The sequence below is a fragment of the Rhipicephalus microplus genome, chromosome 1 (genome assembly GCF_043290135.1).
Source record: "Rhipicephalus microplus isolate Deutch F79 chromosome 1, USDA_Rmic, whole genome shotgun sequence".
Classification (NCBI taxonomy): domain Eukaryota; kingdom Metazoa; phylum Arthropoda; class Arachnida; order Ixodida; family Ixodidae; genus Rhipicephalus; species Rhipicephalus microplus.
Genome location: NC_134700.1, coordinates 61,086,911 through 61,113,005, shown reverse-complemented (window position 1 = coordinate 61,113,005; position 26,095 = coordinate 61,086,911). Strand labels below are relative to the sequence as shown.

The following is a 26,095-nucleotide window of genomic DNA, read 5'->3' as shown; positions in this document are numbered from 1 at the left end:
GCTGCTTTGCAACTGTCAGCCTTCAAACACGAGCGATCACCGGTTTTCCCTAGGGAACTCTTGCTATTATCCTTTGTGCTCCTGCTATTATCATATCGACGTGATGACGCCGACTCGAAAATAAACTATCATCAAGTGGTCCAGAATTACCTTCTAGTTTTTTTACAAATGCTGCATGCCACCCTGCTCGGCCCCGAGTAGTGAACATCTCTCTGCATAGAAAATATTCGAAACAACAAAAACAACCACATCCCAATAACTGTGATGGAGAGGTACAATTGTTTTCATCAAAAATTTATTCTCCTCCGACTTAAGCATGCCTATCGGTTTTCTAGAATGTTTTGCTGAAATCATGCTTTGCGATTTTTTTTCTAATACCAAACTTTCTTAGAGATTAGGTGGCTAGTAATAACGCTGGAACAAGTTATAGCAGGGCGTACAATGGCTACCACGGCTACTGTACTCGTCAGCGACAGGTATAGTTCATCACTGAAGTCAAATCAGCGTCAGTGACATAATCTTCAGTGAGTAGAAATTCAAGTTTGCATTGCTGCGCGAACTCACACCAACATTTTATTTTACTCGCAAGTGCAGGTGGTACCGGAGGTTCAGCCACTTCTGGCCGAGGACTTGATGATGGTGGCCCAGCAGGTATCGGCTCCTTCTATTGTCCCCACTTGCGTGAGGCCAATTATTTCTACCTCTACCGAAGTGATGACACCGACTCGGCGAGTAATGAGTGCCACCCAGGTGGTTAACGCAACTCCACAGTATCAGATGGGGCTTATCCCACCACCTTCCACTGTACACTCACAGCAGAGTCTGGTCTCGCTGGCCACAAACCAGACCTACGTTCCTTGCTCCGCGGCGTATCAGAACTGCCAGGCTGACACGTACCTCACTCCTCCAACCTTAACGTCTCCATCAGTCGCACTGTTGCCGCAAGTCACCTCAGTAAGGCAGACACAGGTTGTGATACAGCAGGGGCCGGAAGAGGACATGCAAGCAGATATGCCTCTTTATGAGCAAGACGTGTTTATTGAAGAACCACCATTGATGGCGTACGAAACACCGCCTACTTGTGCATCACAAGAGTGGGCATGCGAGATTGATGGTGCATTTGGCGCCATTAGAACAACGATCGAGGAATACTCTTCGCCAGTTCAAAATTGCACGCAGCAGCCTGTGTTTATAGAGCAGCCTCAACCTCAGTTTGTTGCCGCAGTGAGCACTTACCAGTCTACCGAGCCTGTGCTGGCGTCTCCACTCCAGTATGTCGTCTACAACAATCCGTACAATTATTATGGAACTATGGGCAACGCCGCGCACCAACCCATGTCGGTCATGATGCCTAACACATCTCCGTTGTTGAACCCTTTGTCCACGTACACGGCGTCAGCGCCAGTGCTTCGTCACATGTCTCGCACGTACACAGAAGAAGAGTACCTCACAGACAGCTCTACAACTGATAGCTACGGTGATTTTGATGCTCTATATGCCCGCGGTGGTTTTGCTACCGGTGCCACGGCTGGTTTCACTGCACCGGTATCCTACCTAACATCTACCACTGGCACACTTGGGACGTCAACTTATGACAGCGGTCGCCATGTGCCTATTATACCAACTAGAAAGCCAGCCTACCTTGACAGGCGGCCGCTCACGCCACGAGACCCTCAGGTACGTGCTCTGTGATGTATTTGCCGTAGGAAAACAGTCTTTATCAAATAAATTTCACTGTTTCGCGTGCAAGAAGCTGTCCGCGTAGTGGCCACGCACGTAGCGGAAAATGATGAAAGATTTTGCAAATACACTTAGTACTCTCAAAGCAATTGTAGTTGTATATATTGGCCACAGCTCGAAAAGACAAAAACAGCGGCCTGTTGAATGCATGAAAGCCATCAAGTTTCAATATATATGAAATGCACAAATTGTTGCTGCACGTCAACTCCACCATGAACCAAAATCCATGGAGCTAGTCTGGATCAATTAAATTATTTGTGAAGTGGTGCTTTCATGAATGATAGCTCGCATATTTATTGATGAAGATATTATCACAATAAGGCTCGAGTAGTTATCGCACATTGCTTTACGTTTGCGTGTATGTTCGACGCTAATTTGTTACCTTTAGGCTTTGCGCTAGAAAACCACAATATCAACCTATTTATTCATAGGGGAAGGATAAAATTCAGAGGCTGCAAGTTTAGCAACTCTCGAATCGGGCGAAACAGTTTTTTACGTATTTTACTTTTAAAGAAACAGATAGGCACCATCAATCGCACGCCAACATTAGGCTGTCAACTGTTGTATTTCAGAATGCTTGCCTATTTACTAACAACAATCTGCTTCCGCGCATTCACTCAAATTTAGTTACTTCCCTGTGACGTGTCTTTCTGGAATCCCGCCACGCTTCGTGTGCGCCGGCTAGGATTCGTTTCGATTTGGCCCTTGATATTTGTTTATGAATATTGCGAGCTACGCGGAACTTTCTTTGTATTCAAAATAATAGGTATGCCCTAAAGTGACACGAAATACAACATTACATTATAAAGTGCTGTATTCATGTCAAATGGCCCAGTAGACGTGGTGACGGGTAGTTGTTGGTATTGTCGAATTCGTCTGTTTGGCGGATGGAACTTCTCAGATTATTTACCACAGTGATGTTGACAACTATCTGAACGACGAGGATTTTTCGCTAAACCTGCAAAGTAGTGAAGGCGGCAAGTGTAATATGGGCGTTGAACGATAACCGACAAACTCACGAGGAGTGAGTTGCACGTGCTCAACGTCATCAAGTGCGTTACTGATTTTTCATGCTAGTAAGTCACTTAAGTGTATTTAATGTACCTTATCTTTCAGTGAAGCCAATATTAAAGCATTGTTTTCCCTGTGCATTGAACGTAGGGCAATTACTCTAAATGTAATGGGGCACGCCGAATGCCGACAACATTCTCGCTTTCGCCCAGCGACGGAATATTGTTGGAGCGATGAAATGTGCAATCACATCTGCAATCCAGTCCTCTCGGCTAACTTCTCTTGTGCTACCGGTACCTTACGAACGGTGTTGTTTGATGTCTTTGAATTCTGATGTTGCGAGAAGCACACGTCTGTATGCTTCCAATTATTCATATTTCGATTGCGCTGAACAAACCCTTAATAGCAGAGTGCGGTAAATGGGATATAGTTAGAGTCAAGGCATCGCCATGACACAAATAATACTGGATGCGATTTGAAATGCTTGTGTACTGTTGAATAACAAACTCCGTGTTACAACAGCGTAAGAAATGACGACGGCGTAATATGTTTGCAAATGTTTACATCCATCAAACATGCGGTGCGTAGGAGCAGCAATGTATGCCTTTATATGCCGCTAGCATGCATTAGCATGCCACCAGATGTACGATCATAGTATCCCGCTAGCATTGGTTTGTCGCAATTCGTTAGTGGCATACTAGTAATGCTTATCTGTCAGTCAGGCTCGGTATATACCTAAATACGGTGACGCATATCATCAAGGAAGAAAAAATAAGAACAGAACAAAAAGGGCATCTTTTTATATTGCTCTAAGCATGTACCAAAAAGTTTTATTAATTCTGGTGTTGTCACTCCGGGTCCCGCAGGTCTCATTTTGGTACTGAGCTCCCGAAGTAGGATTCATCTGTCAAAACGTTAAATGAGGCGCCCGTAAGGACGACAAAGATTTATTTACAAGGTTAGTAATGAAAAAGTTGACACAAAATGATCAAGTACCTAAAAGCTCATTGAACGGAACGTACACAAAAAGCCTTCTGTCTATACAGCACCGCCTTATCAACCCCGGGCGCATTTTCTGTATCTTCGGGTAATAAAGTGCTTGATAGTTTCAGTTCTACACCCACGATGAAGGGTTAAGACACAACACAATGTACGCGGGGAAGGCACAATCCAAACAATGGCCAATTAATGTCTTGAACGCAGCACGCCAACGTTTTGCACACGACACCAACATTTTGCGCACGTCCGATTATCCTAGCTGGTCTGTGTTCCAAGAACTCTCTCAGTAAGAGGATGATGTTCGAAAAGACCGACTCACGGTACATGTTCCAAACCTGTCTGCGTTCCGGTAAAACGCTGTGTTGGTCTGACAGGTTTTTCGTCAAACATGTCACTTTATGGAGCCACTACAAAGGAGAGAGAGGGAATGATGAGTGGTCCAATAATCCCTCATCGTTTGCTTGAAGTTACTCCGTAACAACTGTAAGTTTCCGGGGCTTCACTCTTTTTGAAAGGTGCAGCTGCTACCAGTTTCGTTTGAGCTGCCACCCCTAGCAGCAAATACCACTGTGGCTTTGAAAACAACCCTGTCGCCTTTTTACTTGCTCGGAGTGCCTTTCTAGCTTGTGTAAAGTAGAGATCTCGATAACCTTTCTCGTCTCATGCGTTTTCATAGTGCTGAACCAGTCTGATAAAACTTTTGTTCATGCTTGATAGGGAGATGAAAATCAACGCCTCCTAAATGCACACTCATTCGGCGAACGCGTCTTGAATTTTACGTGAGATTCACAGCCACCGAAACAATTTTAATGCTGATAATGCTTTTAACACTCGGAACTTACGACTTCGGAGTGCCATTCAGTTCATACGTACAGTGTAGTTGATGCAGTTTTTTATAGGACACACGGGATTTCTCAAAGTGTCGTTCATGCACAGTGACGGAGCTGAAATATCACCTTTCACACCACGGCAAATAACCAACTGTGAGATTCCATGGTTTCGGAGAGTATCTTGGTGTCATGTACACTTCAGTGCAGCTCATGCCCATGCAGGTGAAAGTGGCTTAGTCTGTACGCTCACAAATCATCTTTTTATGCTAGCAAACGGGTTTACCATCCTCCGGGTGCCATCTTGAGTTGTAGAGTTAGCCATCTATGCTTTTGAGCACTGCGAATGCAAAAACCGGTTTCTAATAGTCACCTAAATAGAGCATACGGTGTCGCTTGCATGACTCACCGTAAAGGGGAGACCTGCGAGAGGGCACACTGGGGCCTCTAACAGGAGCAATGAGAACTAGTGTAGACACCACCGACCACGGACATGCTGTGAGCATAAGAAGCTTGGCTAGCAAGCTCGTAAAAGTCTTCCGCTTTCCTCGTGGTAGGGCAACTACAGGCAAAGGAGCCTGATATATGAATATATCCAGCTGAAAACATTCAAGCACCATATTCCTGCTTCCACTGAAGCATCAGGTACTCAGTAACTTCCAGCTTACAACACCAATGTCACAGGGCCGCATGAAGTACTCTCTGCTTACTAAAATGGTCCGACTCTACGCTTCAAAGCAAAAGGATCCATGCCTGCAGCCGGCGAAGTGCTACCACCACTGGATCCTTTGGGCAGAGCGCGAAGGCGAAAAGGTCACGTGTCATCAAGCAACCTCTTACAGGGCGTGCGGCAGGAACAAGAAATTTTGATACTTTTGATATAGATGTTTGAAAAACACAGCATATCCACAGATTGCATGATGATGAGCAGGGCGAGGAATCCGTCAGTGCTTTCACAGTTCCATTCATCCGTTCGTTCTTGCTTCCGTCCGCTCATGTATGGGACCATCCGTTCGCCCATGCGTCCGTTCGTGCGCCCATCCATCTGTGCGTCTGTCCATTCATGCGTCCATCCATCCATCCGTGCGTCTATTTGTCTGTCTGTCAGTTCCTTCGTCTGTGCATCCTTTCGTACATCTAGTGAACACTCCAAGTACCATCATCTCACGTCTTTTCATTATATATTCATCATATAGAAGTGCCGCCACCCAGCGAACATTCCAAAGACTAAACGAGAGGGGGCACGGCCGGACTGGAAGAACAGCAGGCGCGCACTCTCTTACGGCCTGCGCTTTGGGTCTAGTTTTGGCCTTTCACTGCCGCTAGTTTATGGCAAGCCGGCCCAAACCTTGCAAAAGCTTGCTGAAACCAAGGAAGTTACGCGCAACACTTCAACGTGGTAACCTTTAGTGCTCAAAGTGCGTATTTATGTTCCAAGATTTTTTTTGCTAGCATCAAATTGAAGGCAAATTTTAATGGAGATTTAGTCACTGATACTTTCTCTGTAGAATATTTATTCAGGAACAACTATCTATTTAGTTATGATAACGTGCGTGCGTTTCCTACTTAATTCAAAACAGTGCACGCATGCCGCTCCTCTAGTCCGGCCGTGGCGGCGGCTACCTGCAACTACTACTACTACCACCACTACTACTACTACTACTACTACTACTACTACTACTACTACTACTACTACTACTGCTGCTGCTACATACATACATACATACATACATACATACATACATACATACATACATACATACATACATAAATACATACATACATACATACATACCTACATACATACATACATACATCACGGACCCACGACCCATGGCTTAAGGAGCTTCGCCTCTAAAAGTAAAAAAAAAATCGATGCGCGCGCCGAGGCACCGTGCAAAGCGTATGTTGCTGTGGTACAGGTCGGCAGTTTTTATGGAAAGCTGTGACTGCCGCAGTGTTGTACTAACCGAGTAACATTGATTCGCATTAAATACACATTAGCTTTTAGGGGCGAAGCTCCTTATAGCGGCACATGTTTGTGCATCGTAGTAGTAGTAGTAGTAGTAGTAGTAGTAGTCGTAGCGTGTAACCAGTCTCACATTTGACCTCCAAGTTGGTGCCGGTGAGAGATATTTTCTGTGCGTTGTTGAACAATATAAAATTCGCAGCGTGCGCGTTAACAAAAAGCCGCATTCTCCTGTCTTTCATTTCCCCTTAGCAGCTAAGACATGTACATTGAGCACTATCTGACAAGAAAGATTTGTTACTTTATACTCGCTCGGAAACCTCCTTGGTTTTAGAAAGGTTTAGGAAGCGTTGGGCCACAGTGCCATGAATACAGTGAACTAGTATATACCTCGAACTCGAGGTGGTTAAAGGTGGAAAGTAGACACGAAGCGAAAACCGTAAGAAAGTGTGCGTGTGGCTCGTCTCGCTCAGTCCTTGGAATTTCCGCTGGATGGCGGTGCATATGCGTAATATATAATGAAAAGATGCGAGATAGTGGTACTTGGAGTGTTGAATAGATGGACAAACTAACACACAGACAGATGCATGGACAGACTCACGGATGGCTGCACCGACGGATGGACGCATGGAAGGACACATGGACGGACGCATGGACGGATGCATGGACGGATGCATGGACGAACGCAGGGACGGATGCACAGATGGACGTGTGGACGCACGAACGGTTGCATGCACGGACGGGCGAATAGACGCACGGATGTTCACACAGACGGACGCATGGACGGATGGAAGCAAGAACGAATGAACGGACAGATGCTTCGCCCCACTCTCCATCACTCACTCCGTGGATATGCTGCCATTTTTGAAAGTGCTGCTCTTGTTGCTTAAAAAAACTGAATCTGATTGGGCACCTCATTCGTAGAAAACACTGAACTCCACAGTTTTAGTAGAGTCTACTAAAGGAACAATCCATCGCAGGCCTCAAACGCATTGTTATGCTATCGTGCGAGCAATCCGTGGTACAGAGACCACTGGGTAGTCCCACCTCCGCTTCAGTCGCGTTCGCCACCAGCGTTTGCGTGGTTTTACTCACGAGTATAAGATACGATGTGCAGGGTGACATTAATAATTATGACGTTGTAGTAAACGTGACGACGATGGCAAAGCGAGTCAAAATTGTTCATGTAGTTCTATAGCATTATTATGCTCTATCAGTAGTGCTTCTGTTCGTCTTCATGATCTTATCAGATTTCCGATAGAATTAGTACTTCTGTTAGGTATGAAGATTTTCATTTCGGTCATTTTCTCTTTGAAATGTACTTTGGGCTAGGGTAAAAGGAACACTACTAACGCTCCAAGTTGTGCTAGTTCCTTCTGCATGACGACGACGTGGATGAGCCTTAAAGTCACATAAAAGAGAAGCACTGGCTCTGTTCAGATTTTTAAACTGCTCAATGACAACTCTACTGGCATACACTCTAAGGCAAAATGGTGCTAAAAAGGTTTGTGGTTCGTCCTGTTGCGGACTAATGGGGCTGCCACAACCATTAATCCCTTTAAGGGCTAATGGCACCAGGTCTAACAGTTAGTCCCCTCAAGGGACTAACATGTCCTCACATTTACACCTTAGTGAGTAACAGTCTCACAGTTCACCCCAAAGGACCAACATTTACTCCTTAGATTTGCACCTTATAGGGCAACTGTTAATTTTTACATTTACACCTTACCGGGGAACCGTAGTCCTCACAGATGCACCTTGCCGAACGAACGGTTGATCTACTCAAGTAGTCCAATCGGATAAATTTTTTGTCCCCAGTTCAAAAATTGTTTTTTTGTTTATTTTCCGCCAGGCGGAATACTTTTTCCGCCTGTTTTTCTGCGCCGTGAGCCACAAATTCCACAGAAAACACGCGAAAAAGTAGTTAGCCACATATGTTGCCGTAACTGCTTTAACAGTCACGGCAACAACGAAAGACAAAAGTGAGACATCGAAATCTTTTATTTTTCTACATTCACATGAAGTTTACCCATTCTTTTAGGTGAATTCATGGTGAAGTGTACAAGTTCACTCTCGTTGTCAAATCTCTTTCACTCCTTGGGGAGCTCCTCCGACGGAAACGATAGATGACAGGCATTGCAGACGCCAGCGCACGCAGCCTGTTGTGCTCCCACGGCTCCACGTACAATAATATACTAAAAATACTTAGGCACACGTCACAGAAGATGAAGTTGCACGCATATAAGTACGTGCGCGTTAATATAAAAACAAGCGTTAAAATATGACACACAAATAACTTTACCTTCACATCTTGCACAGTCCTTCTGAAGCTGCTCTGACGAAAGAGATGGATGACGGGCATCGCAGACGCCAGCGCACAGTCTTCAGCACGGTGTGTGCCCACGGCTGGACAATGAGTATGTAAAAGAGTGAGTCACACGTGACAGAGGATGAATACGGATGCATTTGAGAAATACGTGCAAGGTGAAATAAAGACATATATGAGATATGGCATGCTAATAATTTCACCATGATATCACACACCGTCAAAGACTCATTTCAATTCCCGCATCGCAACAGCTTAGGAGCGGCGGCCGCAGTCACAACTCCGCAAACCACCGTGCCACTAACAAGTCGGCGAGTCCTAACCGAGCGACGTCGTTAAGCTCGAGCAAGCGAACGCGAGACCAAACATCGTCAGCCCGAAGCTCATCGCGGCGGCGAAGACAGGCGAGCAATCGATGACCGAGCGTACGGGAGGCAGACGGCAACGCCGGCCAATTTCCAGGTGGTCGAAAAACGCAGCCGAACTGCAGACGCCGAAGCTGGCCTTCGCGATGCATTTCGTGTGTGCAATATACAACACGACCAAGCCCGTTGCCGGCAAGCGCGATCAGTATCGCACACCCGACAAGTAGAGTAGAATATTGAGTGATAACCCACTTTCCTTAGAATCCAGCGCTGTTTTCTGCCCTGAGTCGGACTGAAGTATATATCCGATAGGCCTGTTCTTCTCAGCCGCCATATTGGCCTTCCCAACTGTTGCTGTCGTGACTATCTTGAAGTCAGAATTATACAGCGCGGCGTGATAACGTGTCGAGACTTGCTCCAGGTTTCATGGGTGCAGCGGAACGCAAAAGCAGCAACCCACGCTCATCCAAGCGTACACACAAGCACCACGTCGTAATTCTTAGATCGTCGATTCCGGGATGCCGTGGTCGAGCACTCCCAGCGCGACGCAGCGCGGACCGTCGCCGGCAAAATACGGGGAAAGACTGAGCCAGCAGAGGAGAAGAGGGAGGCCTGGTCACCTTGGCAACGCTTTTCGCGCTGTCTGCAATGCCCGGGCGGTTCATCCCTTAGTTTTGCGCTTCACGCTTCCCTCTGTGGTTGCTCCTCGATGGTCTATCTGCTAATCGCGCACGCCTATTGGGCTCTTTTATTCTTTTTTCGGGTAATCTTACCTTAGAATGAAGCGTTTAAAGTTACAAGCTTCTTATAAGGGGGGGGGGGCAATATTGTTGAAGTTTTATTTTTAAATTTCGCGCGGATATCTCCACACGAGTTTTGTAACTTCGTGACACTGGCTCAATGAAATCTGCTGAAACATCGTAAGCTAGGTCTTTGACACACACATATGACAATGTTCTCCATTTTCAGCGAAGCTACTTAGGACGCACTATAGACGCCTTGAAAGGCCCGGACGTCATGATGTTTTGTGTGGAAATCTCAAGATGGCGTCTCCACCCGCATTTTATTTTCGCGCGTTTACTCTTTTAGCAAGCGTGATCTCGAGGTAAGAGTTGCTTTTCAGTGACCGCGAAATTGTATTAAAATATTGCTCGAAAAATTGTCATTGTCATCTGCGGATACAAAAACCTTGCATACGAAGTCTCGAGAAATTTCATCAAGCTAATAATACGAAGGCGGGGAAAATGCATTTTGAAGCTTTGATGTCACGCGCCAAGATATGCGCCCGAGATGTGAGTATGAGACTTCAGCCTCGATTGCCTCCTATAAAAACGAACTTACGGCCGTGTATAACTTATTGCTTTAGAGATCTCAGTACAGTCTGTCAACATAAACCAACTCAGTGTTTCACTTGGTGTGCCTTTAAACACGTGGACAGAGATGAAATGAGAGACATACAAACTTTCAGTTGGGTTGCTTCAAAAAACGAGGGCAGCATAGCACACATGCGTGGAAACAGGTGAAACAAAACATGCACACTACTGATAATTTCCCATGAGAAACCAATCTTCCATCATAAAATGTGATTGCGGTTATTCAAAAACCTAATTTTGCACGTTTTCGAATGCTTTTTACAGCAATTCTTAGTGTTGCCAAAGAAGTTACCGAGTCCGTATAGATTGAAATTGCTAACCCATCTTTGCCATCGAGCGGTAATAAGACAATCATAGGCTGCATATATCGTTCACCGTCATCCTCTGTTCCCGATTTCTGTTCATTACTTTCATCCATTTTCAACAAGTTATCTCTTGAAAACAAAAATGTCGTCATCGTAGGTGACATAAACATCAATCTTCTCGATGCAAGCACCTCCGCGTATTCTGATTACACTGCGTGCTTTCTAGGATTTGGCTACGAATCTCTAATCTCGGTTCCTACTAGATGCGTGCTTGGTGCGTCCAGTTCTTTAATCGATCACATTTTATCAAATTTCATTCCATCAAACGACTGTGGCGTCCTCGAAGCCAGCTTAACTGACCACTTCCCTGTAGTTTGCCGATTTGAATGTGCCATACCTAATCAGTTAAGCTTTTTTCAAAACACTATATTGGATAAAACAAATTTCGTTAAGTGTGTAGAAGCCATAGAATGGTCTTTCTTAGAACTGCTTAGTGATCCTGAAGATGCTTTTAATTCTTTTTCATCTGCCGTCAAAAAGTGCTTAGACGATTCTACCAGCTTTGTCAAATGTCGCAAGAACTTTGCGGCCCCTCACAACCCATGGCTCACATCTGGCCTATTGAAGAGCTTGCGAAGGAAAGACAATTTATATAAAAAGTTAAAGAAACGGCCTTTCAATGCTGCCCTGCGATCGCGATATAAAAAGTACTGCAACCTACTTAACAAAGTCCTTGAAGAAGCTAAAAGAAATTATTATACGCACAGGATACATAACCCTGGTAGTAACAGCAAAGATCAATGGAAAACAATTAATTCATTTCTAAACAGATCAGTAAGTAAGCCAGCTATAACTGAATTACGGTCATCAGAGGGTGTTCTTAGAAATGCAGACGACATTGCGAACGCCTTCAACAAGTACTTCTGTGCTAACACTTCCCTCTTGCCTCATGATTACCAGCCAACAATTAGGAAATGTCTTCAGTCTTTTTACCTCTTTCCAACAGGCCCAGATGAGTTGGTGGAAATAATTATACACATGAAAATAACAAGTGCTGGTCTCGATAACATTCAGCCTATTCACCTGAAATGCATCTCTCACGTGATCTCGACCCCCTTAGCCTATATCATTAATCTTATGTTTAAAACTGGCATCTTCTCATCACAGCTTAAAAAGGCCAAGATAATTACAGTCTTTAAAAAAGGTGATAGAACTTCTATTAGTAACTACCGACCTATTGCCATTCTTTCATCTTACAGTAAAATCATAGAGAACTGTATTGAAAAACGATTATCTAAATATCTAAATAAGTTTCGTATTTTATCCACTCAACAATTTGGTTTTCGTGCAGGCTATTCAACAGATTTCGCACTTCTCTCCTTTACCGATTATAATAAACACGCGCTTGACTCTGGATGTTTTGCAGGAGCATTGCTGATTGACCTCTCTAAGGCATTTGACTCCATAGTTCATAACATACTATTAGGTAAACTCAACTCAATAGGTGTCGTCGGTAGTGCGCAGGAGCTGATTAATAGCTACTTATCTAATAGACAGCAAGCTGTTTGTGTCTCTAACATCCTCTCCACTTTTAAATCTATTGACAAAGGTGTGCCGCAAGGATCCATACTGGGCCCGCTTTTATTCTTAATCTATATTAATGATCTAACCTTGGTTTTAACACACAGTCAACCTTTCATGTACGCAGATGATACAACTATAGTTACTAAAGACAAGTCTATCGATGCGCTAACTAATGAATTGTCCTCTGACTTCTATAACATTCAGAACTGGTGCACAGCTAATGGTTTAACTATTAATACCAAAAAAACACAGTTCATTGTCTTCCATTCTAGTCATAACCCTCTTTCACCTACACCCGCTATTACTATCAACGGCCACAGACATCTTAGTACTACTAAGTGCACATTCTTGGGAGTAGTTCTAGATGCTCATCTCAAGTACCATCATCACATTTCACTTATAAGACAGAGGATTGCTCATGGTATCAGAACACTAATTAAAGCACGACCATTCTTCAATTTGCTGACTTTGCTTAAACTGTACTACGCCTTCATCCACAGTCATATCACGTACTGTATCACGTCATGGGCGAATACCTATCCATCTCATATCCTTCCACTCCAACGTCTCCAAAACATAGCCATTCGCATCCTAACATTCAGTTCACCGATCTCCTGCGCATCCCCACTTTTTCAGCAACATAATGTACTAACAGTGTGTAACTTATTTAAATATAAATTGGGGATTCTTGTATTTAAGTGTCTTAATGGTACCATAACAGTCAACGTTTTAGAGAAATTTCAATTGTTAAACTTTAATCCTACCAGGTTTGCCTCAAACAACAACTTTTTACTACCACATGCACGCACTAACTACGGCAAGCATACTACCATATTTGCAGCTATCTAATTTTGGAATTCAGTACCACTAAGCAATAAACAATTGTCATTAGCTGCTTTCAAAAAAGAACTTAAACACCTCATCTCGCAATCATAACTCATCTTCATTTATATATCGGCGTTCTCTTACATTTACAGCTATTACTGTGTGCGTTATTTTCACATTTATTACCCATGCACATTGGAGTTCTTTTAATAGCTGTATATCATTAATTAACGTCATTTCGTTCCCGATTCTACTGCCATTTTTATTGTATGTTTCGTTGTTTTCATAGTTATGCACAATTACTGAACATTCTTTTGTTACCATTTTTACTGGAATCTTTTATTGCATATTTGCGTTGTTTTTGTTACTATCAATAATTACCTAATCGCTTTTTTGTTGCCATTTTGTTGTACTTATCAACATGTCATTTTCTAACAGGAGGTCCCCTTTCAGCCTTGTGCTATGGGACCTCCTTCTGTATATTCTACCTCAATGCGTGTATATTTTTTGCGACAAATAAAAAATAAATAATAATAAAAAAAATAAATAATTAAAGCTACAAAATTTAAGGTTGCAGTGATGAAATTTCGCGTCGCAACAAAAGCACTTTGGGTAGTTTGTGTCAAAATGACCTAGAGAACTCTTGAAAATATTGCATTATCTTAGATGCTCATAGAGGTATCGTTTCATTTCTGCTATATGGTATACCTTACCACAAAAAAGTGGAATGTTTAGCTCGAAAAGAGTGTAGTTTGTGGTGTTCAACTTTCTTGTTTCCGTAACACGCAGAATAATCTACGCATGAAAGCCAGCTCAGAACGCGCATTTACAGCACTGCTGGCATGTTTTGCTCTCTCAAAATGAAAGAACTCCATTAGGCATGGATTGATAAAACGATTGTCACAAGTCGTGTTTTTCTTATGCAGGCAAAATCGAGCAAACTGGCTCTCGGCCAGACGTGCCGCACTTACGATCGCTGGATGGCCGACCAGGCTCGATGTGAAGCAATTCGGGAGAATCGCAAGACGGGCTACCAGGTGCACATCATCGTCGCCTTCCTTATGCTGCTGGCGACAATCATCGGAGCACTCGCCATTCTGAGCGTGTATGGAAGACGCCGGTACATGGCAGTGTTCGGTGACACGGACGACTTCAACAGCACAATGAACAGCCCCTGGTATCGGTACTTCTTGCGAAGCTTCAATATGAATAGTAATAGAAGCACAGCTATGCAGGAGGCATTCGGTTTATGCAGAACTCCTGAGTGTAGCAGAGAGGGCGCCTATATTGCGGGGGCTCTGAACTGGTCTGTGAATCCCTGCAGTGATTTCTACAGCTTCGCATGTTCCATTCCCACGAGAAGCGCAGACTATCGTGCGGCAGACTCCTCAATCGTCAGCGAGATTAAAAGCGCTATTTTGAAAATACTTCGAGAGGAACGGCGCTTCATCGACAGCCCCGTTTCGACCGCACGACATCTTTGGATCGAGTGCATGAACGTGAGTGCATTACGTTCACTAAAGTTAAGCCCCCTTCTGTCTGCTTTGGCAATTACTGGTTTGCGCAGTTGGCCATACGAAGCTGATGAAGGGAACACTATCACGACAGTTTGGAACACCTCCGCAAAGATCCTCCGGTACTTCGGATTACCGACACTGCTTAATCTGCACCTAACAAAAGTGTCGAGAACATCAGACGCCATTGTAATTTTGGACAAATCGAGTGCCTTTGGAACTCTTGATGATTTCAGCGACAACAACTCCATCAGCGAGCGTGCACGACTGCTTTATAATTTCATGCGCCTCGTGAACCCCAGAGTACCTCAAGGTTTGGCAGACGAAGTCCTCGAATTCGTGCACTATGTGCTTCGTCTGACTGAAAGTTCGTCTAGTGAAAATAGTGAGGAGCAAGTCAGAAGCCTCGGAGACATGAGCCTCTTCCAGCCTTTTATTTTTACCGCACTGAGCGATGCCCTCAGTAATATCTCTGGGGAGCCTGTCCTTCTGCTGCAGTCCTCCAACTATATCAATGACCTGATAGAAGCTATTAGGTTAACTCCTCCACATGTAACACTCAACTATTTAGGTTACATTCTTGTGGACCACATCAAACCTTTCGTTTTCCCTACTTTCTGGGACACTCAGAACCGTGACGAGATCTGTCTCGATGCTGTTGACAAAGCTTTACCTCGCATGGTTCATTACATTGCATACACAAGATTCAAATCCACACTTGAAAACGTTGCCATACGCAACATTATCGATGACCTCAAACATGAACTCATGACAGCCCTTGCTAAAACGTCATGGCTAGATATATCGACCAAATCTCAGCTACTTAAACGTCTCACGGAGACACAGATCCACGCGTTCTTCCCGCACTGGATGAGTAACACCCAGGTGGTGCGCGAATTCTTCACGGACCTCCCGCATGTGATTGCAGGTCATGCGCTCGACTCATACCAAGCTATTCGCGAGCACACGTTCCGCACTTCACTGATTGACCATTTCGACAAAAATGACCTCTGGAAGGGTAGCGTTTTTGACACACAATGTTCCGTCGACCGAGAATCAGGAAATGCCTATTTCCCAGTAGCACTGGTCAACGTCACCGGCCGTGCGACGCAGTTCTTCTTGCTCTTCCAAATACCGCGCATCGGTTCACGTCTTCTGCAGTGTCTGATATCAACGCTTCTTCAGGGAAGCGTGAGTATTGGTGGAAGCGCTGGCTCTGAAGATAACGGAGTTGCTTGGTGGTCTCCCACATCACGCCAGAGTTACCAGGCTCGAAAGCAGTGCTTCAGTAGCCAACGACCACAAGTATGCGACAGCACGGGAAACATAGGCGATGCCGTCGCGCGTCACCGGCAACAAGCGTTGCTGAAAGAAATTGCCGAGGCTGCTGCTGTAGCTCCAGTGCTGAAACTGTACAAAATGTACATAATGTCCCGAAGCAGACATCGCACGGACTACCGCTTCGAGAACGCAGAGGGCATCTCGACGAACCAGTTATTCTACGTGTACCATGCACTTAGCCTATGCCAACCACAAAATTTCATGGAACCGAGCTTGATTAGTACAGCATCTTCAACAGGTTTGTGCACCCAACCAGCAAGACGCCGAGTGAACTCTGCGCTGATGAATGATCCAGAGTTTGAAAAAGTTTTCGGCTGCAGCCCTGGAACCAACATGAATCCAGCAGTGAAGTGTAGTTTCTACTAGTTCGATAGAAGAGTGCTCAATTAAGTTGCTTATTTCATTCACTCGTTTAAGCATGCTACCTCTAACTTCGCCCTGGTTTCTCACTTTTTTATTTTGAAAGCGCATTTTCCTGACGTGGGAGAATAAAGCATTCACAAATTTTAATTGTTTTTCACCAGGCAGTATTACCAGAAAGCCTGAATACTAGTATGCATTCGCTCACTTTTCCAACTAAGGTATGTTAATGGCTACTTTTTCGTTCCTATATTATGCTCTTGCTGGGCAATTGTGTTCAAGGTTACATGTATACGAGTGTAACACAATCTATAATTGATCGTGCTGCATAAACGGGGCACGTCGTCATAACCGTATGTGCGCAAAGTATACCAACAAAAATTTGTTTTGAGATAGAGCTGCTATCGCCCACAGCCTCATTCTGGTTAAATTCTATAGGTGAGAATGAAAGTTCTCCTGAAATACGTATACTGATAAATAAAAGCGAAGTAAGCTGAATGTTGAAGTACAGTATTTTACACATGCAGGGAGACAATGTACTCAAATGAACGTTCGAATCGAGTCAATGCATTCGAAGGCCAGAGAACAGCCCTTGTCCAAAATGAAGTTTCTCGCGCTGCACCTCTAATACATGAAATGCTCGTGGAGGATCACTCTGTTGCGGTAGAGTTAGTGTGTCCATCAACTCGAACTGCAGCATGCTAGCCATATGAAACAAATAAGAGAATCGAATAGCGACTGATATTCGACGTTGTTTGACCCAATCACCGTGAAATAAGAGATACTATGGAGGCTTCACTTTGATGGCTTTCAGTTTCGTACAAGCTGACACATCTCAAAAAGGCACCACACCTGGCAAAAGTGACTGAGTGCAGCACAGCAGCGGCTTGAAATAAAAGGGCAGTGTAGATTACGCGTTGCAGCGGGGTACTTAGGCCAATGTCTTGGTTGGAGCGTAAGCGTGTGCGTGTCCTAGTCTCTACTATTCTCGTAATAAAAACCAACTGTCGCATGAAAGCGCTATTTTTGTCCAAAGAGCTTTGTTGCGTTTCATTATAATTGTGTTGCCACCACTCTAAATGCAGACAGAACCACAAATACTAGAAAAACTGACAATGATTTATTCAGAATCAGAATCCACTTCACTTCCAACAGATTTGTTTGCGATCCGCCAGGCAAAAAGCTGTGCAAACAGCTTGACGGGACCTGAAGGTCTGCAGAGTGCACCAATTTTAGCAGATTCTACACTTGTGTAAACACTGTCAATAAAAACAAACAGCATACCCCGAGGAAAATCTGTCACATACACGAAACATTGCATCACCGGCACAACATGATGCGCACAACATAAAAAATTATATCTTCATCAAGTAATCAAGCACATCTGATATGAACTCACTGAGGGGCACTGAAATTTATAGGGGTTTTCAAGAAGTTATAAAGAGTTGGTATGCAATACTCTAGTCTAGCTGTACCGTAGTTCGTGCGTGTATGGAACCGCCGTTTGCGTGTTACGAATGCTGTAGTCATGACGAATGGGTTCTTCATGTTTTGGGAGCTTGTTTTTATATGTAAAAACGGAAAGTTTAAAATCGTATAACTTGGAGGCATTTAGCACATCATGTTTATTCATACGTTAAACCCCACACATCATCATATGTAATAATGAGTAGGGGAGCAGGGGATAGTCTTCAAAAATTCTTTGCACCTTCTTTTGCAGCTGTTCTATTTGAGTTTAGTTTATAAGCCACGCATCGAATTCATATTCTAATACTTTGGACAAGGTGGACAACACAGAATCAGCCTGTAGTTTGCTACTCCACTCACAGCTCCGCCTTTGTATACAAAGATTACACGTGCCACTTTAAGATCAGGAATAAATATACCTGTTTCTTGCATTTGATTCAATATATATGTTAATGAAGGAGCTAGGATAAAAAAACACGTGCTTAATAAGGACGGCGCTCAAGCCATCCAAGCCATTAGCGACATTACTTCTAATTCTGCGAATAAAATTCCTCACTTCTCCTACAGTAACCGAGGAAAGAGTAATTTAATTTGCTAGTGCTGGACGAGATACCACCAGTGCGTTTGTGTAACCACAGTGGTGGATCAGAGGTACGTAGTCACCGATATTGGAAAGAAACTCGTTCATTCCTGTTGGGGTTTCTACATCCGTCTTGTGTTAAGCAAAAGTTGCAATGTAATTATATTGGCATTTTACTTTGCAGCTGTTTGATTTTTTTCTGTCATAGCTTTCTCAGATTATTGTATGTTCTACCAAATTGAGATCAATAGTATTAAAGTTTTGGTTTCTTTATTTCACCGTTTAGTTTCTTGTGGAACGATTGTAATTCTACAAAGAAGATAGCAACACCAGATGGAACGAAGCAATGGTAAATTTTGTTTTTTGCTTTTACTTTTCTTGCAGGCGGTTCGTAATCCAAGGCTTACGTAACCTTTTGCTTTGTCTCGTACTGCGCACCAGAAGAAAATGGTTTGTGTAGCTAGCTGCAATTTTTTGAAAAAAAAAACGTAACGCAGGGTCAGTATTGCTTTTGGTGAACATGCTTTTTTACGTTATCATTTCTATGTCTGAGTAAAATTTTTCAGTGGAACGGGGTTGATATCGCGATAACTCGAGTTTACAATGTTTGCCTGCTCAGAGGGAAGGGGGCTACTAATATAAAAGGAAAGATTGAAATATGGTCACTGATATTAAGGGTGAAAACAGGTGATGAACACTGGTTTGTAGGTGAGCTATAGTGACACAGATGTCGAGAAACGTTGCGCTAATTTCAGTAATACGATTGGGCATCTTGATTACATTTGTGCAAGCGAAATTACGAAGGACGGATTCAAAATGATCAGTGCGTGCGTAATCACCGAGCATATATATGCTCAGCTCACCCATTACTAAAAAGGCTTCATGCATTAGTTGAAGACTTGACAGCAATTTCGATAAACTAGGAAAATTCGAAGTTATGACCTAAACTATAACGACACCACTGAGGCTTACTACGAGACACTCAACACTGGGCGTATACACGTAAGTTCATTAACAACGTCACATGCAATAAAAATTTCGATTAACAGCTCTATAGCTCCTCCACGTTTTACAGATCGCTATTCATATTGTACACTAATATTTTTGGTGAGTTGTCGCTTGAAAGAGCCAGGATTGTTTCAAAACAGTGGCACCAAATGAAACCGTTAAGCTATTTCAAAAGAGAGACAGGTTTTTTATTGTAATTTTAATGCTACGAGCGTTTAAGTGGAATGCAGTGGAGGTAGCTTGTGACCATTTGACACCTGCGTTGAAGCCAACAATCATAGTACTTTCAGTCTTCCGTGTCAGCCTTAGCTTAGCCGGATCATATACTAAAGACAAAAGTGTCAGTGAAACCCCCAACGCAGCGTTTTATCAAGATCTTTTTGGCAGGCAATCTTAAAGATTTCCGATGTTTCAGACTTCCTTGCCAAAATTTTCGCACCGCGTGTCTAAATGAACCTCCACCCTACTTCCCTCTTTTTTGCGTTTGCCGCTCCTAGTAACTGCTTAGCCTGCCTAGTGAAGTGTTCGTTGATATAAACAAGACCATTTGAACCAAAACTAAATGTCGCCGTTGTCATAAGTGCCTTTCTTGCTTTGTTTAAAAGAACATTTCGCTTGTCTCATCGTATAAAACGCACTACAATGTTTTGCACACCTGGCCTATTTGTTACCACTCTGTGGCGAATTTCAATAACGTCACGAACAAAAGTTTTTCCCATCGCCAGAAAAAATTTACGGAGAGTGTCAGAAAGCTCGCCCTCATCAAGTATGACTTTGATTTCGAGATTATTGACCCTTGAATACAGTTCTATTTCTTCAATTTTTATATGAGGTCTCGTATTTCCAGCTTCAAGTTTTTCGTCGGTCTTTCGCTTTGCGACCGCGTCTTCACACCGAGCCTTTATTTCTGAGAGGAGCGCACTGGCAATGTCACAGACTTCGCTACAATGTTAAAGAATCTGCTTGACGGACCGAAATTCAGAACGGATTTTGCGCTTGAAATGCTTGAATGCCTTACCCAGGTTCTTCCTGTTTGTCATGGATATTCAGATGAACATCGTCCCTCTTGTCTTGCAGCAGTGCACGCAGTAATACAATTCAAACACGTAAAACGAGTCTCACCTGTGCAAAAATTGTTTTGGTTAGCATTTTGCAGACCACACACACTGCAACCAAAGTGAGCGGGATATGTAGGGCTGCAGTTCGTATATGCAGGCAGCGTCGATTATCTTTGTGCGCCGCAGCGCATACTCAGGAGGCGTAGGTGGTCACAGCAGATCCTAGGAACAGCAGTGCAGGGTTTGCCGACGCAGGTGCCGCTTGACCTTGTCAGAGCCCTTCTCGCACAGTTACAGCTACGTGAAACCGATGGATCGCGCCGAAGAATTGTGCACCTGTGCCAAAAAAGTTTTCGTAAGTGTTTTGAAGACCACATGCACTGCTGCCAAGGTAAGCGAGATACGTAGGGCAGTTCGTATATGTAGGCCACGCTGGTTATCTTTGTGGGCCACAGCGCCGTTGTACACAGCTGATCCTCGGAACGGCAGTGCAGTGTTTGCCGACGCTGGTGCCGCTTGACCATGTCGGAGCCTTCTTTGTGCAGTTACACCTGCTTAAAACGGATGAACCGCGCCGAAGGTTTGTGTACCTCTGAAAAAAACATTTTTGTAAATGTTTTGAAGACCACATGCACTGCTGCCAACCGCATTTACGCATGATCAGGCTCCGTAGCGCAAACTAGATGAAGTAGTTTGCGCAATGCAGGACAGCAAAGCCAGACATCAGGGACACAATGTTGTGTTCTGTACGTGTCACTTCTTGATTGATTGATATGTGGGGTTTAACGTCCCAAAACCACTATATGATTATGAGAGACGCCGTAGTGGAGGGCTCCGGAAATTTAGACCACCTGGGGTTCTTTATCGTGCACCCAAATCTGAGCACACGGGCCTACAACATTTCCGCCTCCATCGAAAATGCAGCCGCCGCAGCCGGGATTTGAACCCGCGCCCTGCGGGTCAGCAGCCGAGTACCTTAGCCACTAGACCACCGCGGCGGGGCACGTGTCCCTTCTTGAAGCGTTCATTACTTTTATAGCGTGCGGAAAGAAAGTTTTTCATGATTAGCAAGTATTAGGTCACTCTCTTCACTCTTTTAAATACGGGGCATACGAACACGGGCAGAAGAAGGAACACTGCGAACGTCCACAAAAAACTGTAGATGCGCACAACTTCAGGAAGCAAAGAAGGCAGGCGCAAATAAGTTTTTCGGCCTTTTTAGACCGTTGTGCGATTGATTGGAAAATGTGTGGGTTTTAATGTCCCAAAACTACCATATGAATATGAGAGACGTCGTAGTGGAGGAATCCGGGAATTTCGAACACCTGTGGTTCTTTAACATGCACCCAAATCTGAGTACACAGGTCTACAACATTTCTGCCTCCATCGGAAATGCAGCCGCCGCAGCCGGGATTTGATCCCGCGATCTGCGGGTCAGCAGCCGAGTACCTTAGCCAGTAGACCACCGCGGCGGGGCAGGCCGTTGTGCAAATCGTAAGTTTTTAGTAGGTGTTAGTAGTGCCCTCACTTCCTTCTTGTGTCCTTGCTTGCACGTCACGTCCTTCAGAATGATCAATTTGTGCCAACCACAGTGATGCCAACCTGAGTCGCCCTGTTATACTTGAACTGAGCCCTCAAAACGCCCTAGATTGCGTTAGAAATCCGTTGACTGACTTTACACCGTCGCTCTCCAGCTAATTCACTTTTGACAAAGAATAAGCACGGGTCGCTCTGCGGTTCAATTTATCTGAAACCCATTCAACAAATTAGAAATATTTAACAGCCACTGAAAATCTTTATGCTAGATATTCGCTCAATAATTGTACCTAAGATGATGCTTGTAGATGGCGCGAGTTGCGAGACGAATGACGTTTTCCAAGTTCTTTCCCATTCACTTGAAGCACAGATTTGATTGTCCGAGTGAATGGTGCAAGTCTCTTGTGCCTTTATTGTGCTCCCAGCCTTTGAGGTACTGGCTGTCAATTTCTATTTTTCTGCATTTGCAATCAATGTTGCATGATTGTCCCTAGTGTGCTGGAACCCTTGCCCACTGACCGTCAGCTACACTAAAAAATTTTTACATCCATAAGGGTGAATTTGTTTTTTTCCACGGGCAATACCCTTGTAGGATGTCTATGAACACCCCAAAGAATAAGGTGTTCAGAAACACCATGAAACCATAGGGTGTAAAAAAACGTCACTCCCTACATTATTAGGTGTTTATGTACACACCTAAACTATGGGTGTTGGATGAAGCTAGACCCTTGCGAGTGGGGTGTAACACTAAAAACCCCTTGAAACAATATAAGCATACCTGATCAAATGAAGTGCAATTAACATGACAATAAAAGCAGAGACACAGGAGGTGACGCTTTCTCTTGTGTGTTGAGGAGAGCTGTTTGTAGCACTTCATTTCATCAAATATGCATGACCAACTGGCCCAAGCCTCAATTTTTCTCAGGGAGAACCATATATGAACCTTCTCTGCGGCTGACAGGAAAGAATGAAGATACTGATGTCAACCACGGCACGTATACCTGCATGCATGCAGCTGGTAAAATAAGGTGCCGTGGTCTTGAATGAGCTGCATAAGACCAGTGTATATATGTGCAGGTAGACTGGACCGAAAACGACAAAGTAGGACGCGGAATGCGACCACACATACACACGCACACACACACATACACACGCGCACACTCACACACACATACATACAAACACACGCACGCACGCACGCACACGCACGCACGCACGCATCACATCACAGTAGTGCAAGCAAGTAACCTGTAGCGTAAGGTTCAACCGAACATAAGGCCGAAGCAAAAAACAATTAAGCCCACATGTTCACATCTGCCTTTAATATAGAAAAACTGCAATTCTGACAAACAGGACTCTGGTGATTTTGTGCAAAATTTTGAAATATCTCACGTGACCAAGTTCTTTCTCTTTATACTCGAAATTCATTGTTTTCATTAAAACAAATCTCCACAACTTTCATAAACATGCGCGCTAGTCGGGCAAACGACTGAGACGTATAGCGTTGATTGACACCTATACAATAGAAAAAAAACGCGTAGAAAGAGTAAGCGAGTTTCTGGAGTCACATTCGCAACCTAATATATCTCTCAGTACAACTTTGGACACTAAAATGAGAACATTCGACAAGGTAGTGTAATTAAGGTTGTATTAAAGTAATGTCTTTGGTATAGTTCTAACTGCAAAACCACTCGTCACTGCTGCTTGCACAATCATCTTCAGCTGCTGAGATGACTGGTGCCTTCGAGAGAAGTGGGACGAAGCTTTTCTTTGGGAAATTAAATCCAGGAAACCTAAAATAACTACACAAGAAACAATGACCGAAATATCACAAAGAGTGCAAGTTGTATGCACCCTGCATAACTAACTGCTTTTATATGAGTAAGTATAAATTGAGTGCATAGCAAGCATATTCAGTGGCATCGGGCTCCACTGCCGTGGGAAATGCTAGAAAAGGTATGCTGAGCAATAAACTTCATAAAAAGCGCGCTGTAGCAGAATTTACCCTTTCAGCTTGCTCGCGCCGGCAAATAAAAAGCGCAGCTTCAAGTAGATAATGTTTAATTAGCTGTATAAATCGACCTAAGTGAATGTCAAGTTCTATGCTACAGTATGCATCAACACTGCTGCATTTGTATTTCTGCATATCTACCGTATGGTACTCATTTGATTAGTTTATTAAAAAGAATACAGTGCGACGCGCATCAACATAAACATATTTTATCTGTATTGCACAAAAGCACAATGCCACTAAGCATACATGACGGTATGCACATTGAAAAGGTGTTCAGTGCAGGTAATTTGTAAAATTAAGTACTGTACAGTTATGTATTAAAATGCGAATGATATTAGTGTTCTTGAACTGGGTCACTTTGACATGATTATATAATAGAAGAATTGGCTATTGGGTCATTCCACATGAGACGTCTCAGCCATTTTGGCGATCATCTCAAATGTATTCGAAAAAAAATCGCGCAGATTTTACTGCATTAAAAGGTTACTGCTAGAATATTTCGCAGATAAATAATTTTTGGTCGCGTGGCTGCCTCCTGAACTTCCCAGAATCTCGTCTGGATGTTTGTGAAAAAAATTGTTTCATAAGTAGCTCTTTTTATTCTGTGCCAACTTTGGCCTACAAGTTAAGTGAAGGGCTTGCGTAAAGTGTTTGAAGCTCAGTAATATTATTACCATTTTTCGACCACATACGCCTAAACTAATTTAGCCAAAATGTGTTATATCTGCATTTTTTATATCAATACTGCACATTGAATAATTTTTTGAGAAGTGAATACATAATCAACAAAAGATATATTTTGAAGAAAAAATATTTTAAACCTCTCAAGCTGCCAAACTTTACGAGAAAAAAATAGCGAATTTCACAAAATAGTTGTTTTGTCTATAGTGAGACGCAAGTTGCACCATGTGGTGGTTGAATTAAAATCGAGTTTGTACCTAAATTGAAAGCAAATAAACAGATATTTTGATGTGCCAAAATTTGTCACAGCAATTTATGTTTTGAGAAAAAGATCACAGCATATCTACGGAGTGAAAGATGATGAGTGGGGCGTAGCGTTCGTCCGTCCAGACGCACAGACAGATGGACAGACAGTCCGACGCAAGTATGGATGGACCGAAATACACACGGAAGCACGGACGGATGGATGCACAGATGAACGGACGAAAACACAAATGTACGGACGAACGACTCGCCCCACGAATCATTTTGTCCGTGTATATGCTGTGAAAACCACTAACGCTATCTATTGCACAACTCATAAAGTGGCTACTGAATGCTAGTACGACTACAGAGGAGGGAACGACCAACGGCCTTACGAGCATTGCCCCTATAAATTATTTATTCCTTGAAATAGAAATTGTTTATATGAAACTTGTCACATACAAAGAACTGTTTATTTGATTTCAATTTAGGCAAAAGGTGATTTTTAATTGGCAAACCACATGGTGCAAATTGCGTCTCAATACGGACAAAAATGACAATTCTGTGAAATGAGTGATCTTTTCTCGTAGAGGTTAACAGCTTAAGGTGTCTGAAAATAATTTTTCATCAAAATATCTTTTCTGTGAAGTAAGTAGTCACAGCTCAGATAATAATACGAAGTGCAGTATCGCAATGAGAAAATGCAAACATAACACATTTTGGCTGAATTCTTTCAGACGTATGTGGCCGCAAATTTTTACTAATAATACTGAGTTTCAAACACCTTAAATAAGCCCCTTTACTTAACATGTACCAAAAGTGGTATAAAAAAGGAGCGGTACTTGTAGAATATTTTTTTCACAAACACTCAAACAGCATTCTGAAAAGTTTAAAAGGCAACCACGTGACCATAAGCATTTTTCTCTTCGAAATATTCAAGCTGTTTTCAGTGCATTAAATCAGCATGAT

General features: G+C 43.4%; 1 protein-coding gene across 2 annotated transcripts in view; it reads left to right on the top strand.

Annotated features, from left to right (window-relative positions):
* LOC142770398 (uncharacterized) overlaps positions 1–16,689 on the top strand; it is a 169,642-nt gene extending 152,953 nt beyond the window's left edge. Inside the window, exons 3-4 of one of the 2 annotated variants that reach the window (XM_075872681.1) lie at positions 595–1,677; positions 14,251–16,689. In XM_075872681.1, the coding sequence (XP_075728796.1) occupies positions 595–1,677; positions 14,251–16,545 (3,378 nt within the window). In that variant the 3' untranslated portion in view covers positions 16,546–16,689. Of the gene's footprint in view, positions 1–594; positions 1,678–3,617; positions 3,686–14,250 lie in introns of those variants that run through there. The other variant, XM_075872684.1, reaches the window with a different exon arrangement.
* The last annotated feature ends 9,406 nt before the right edge of the window (positions 16,690–26,095 follow it).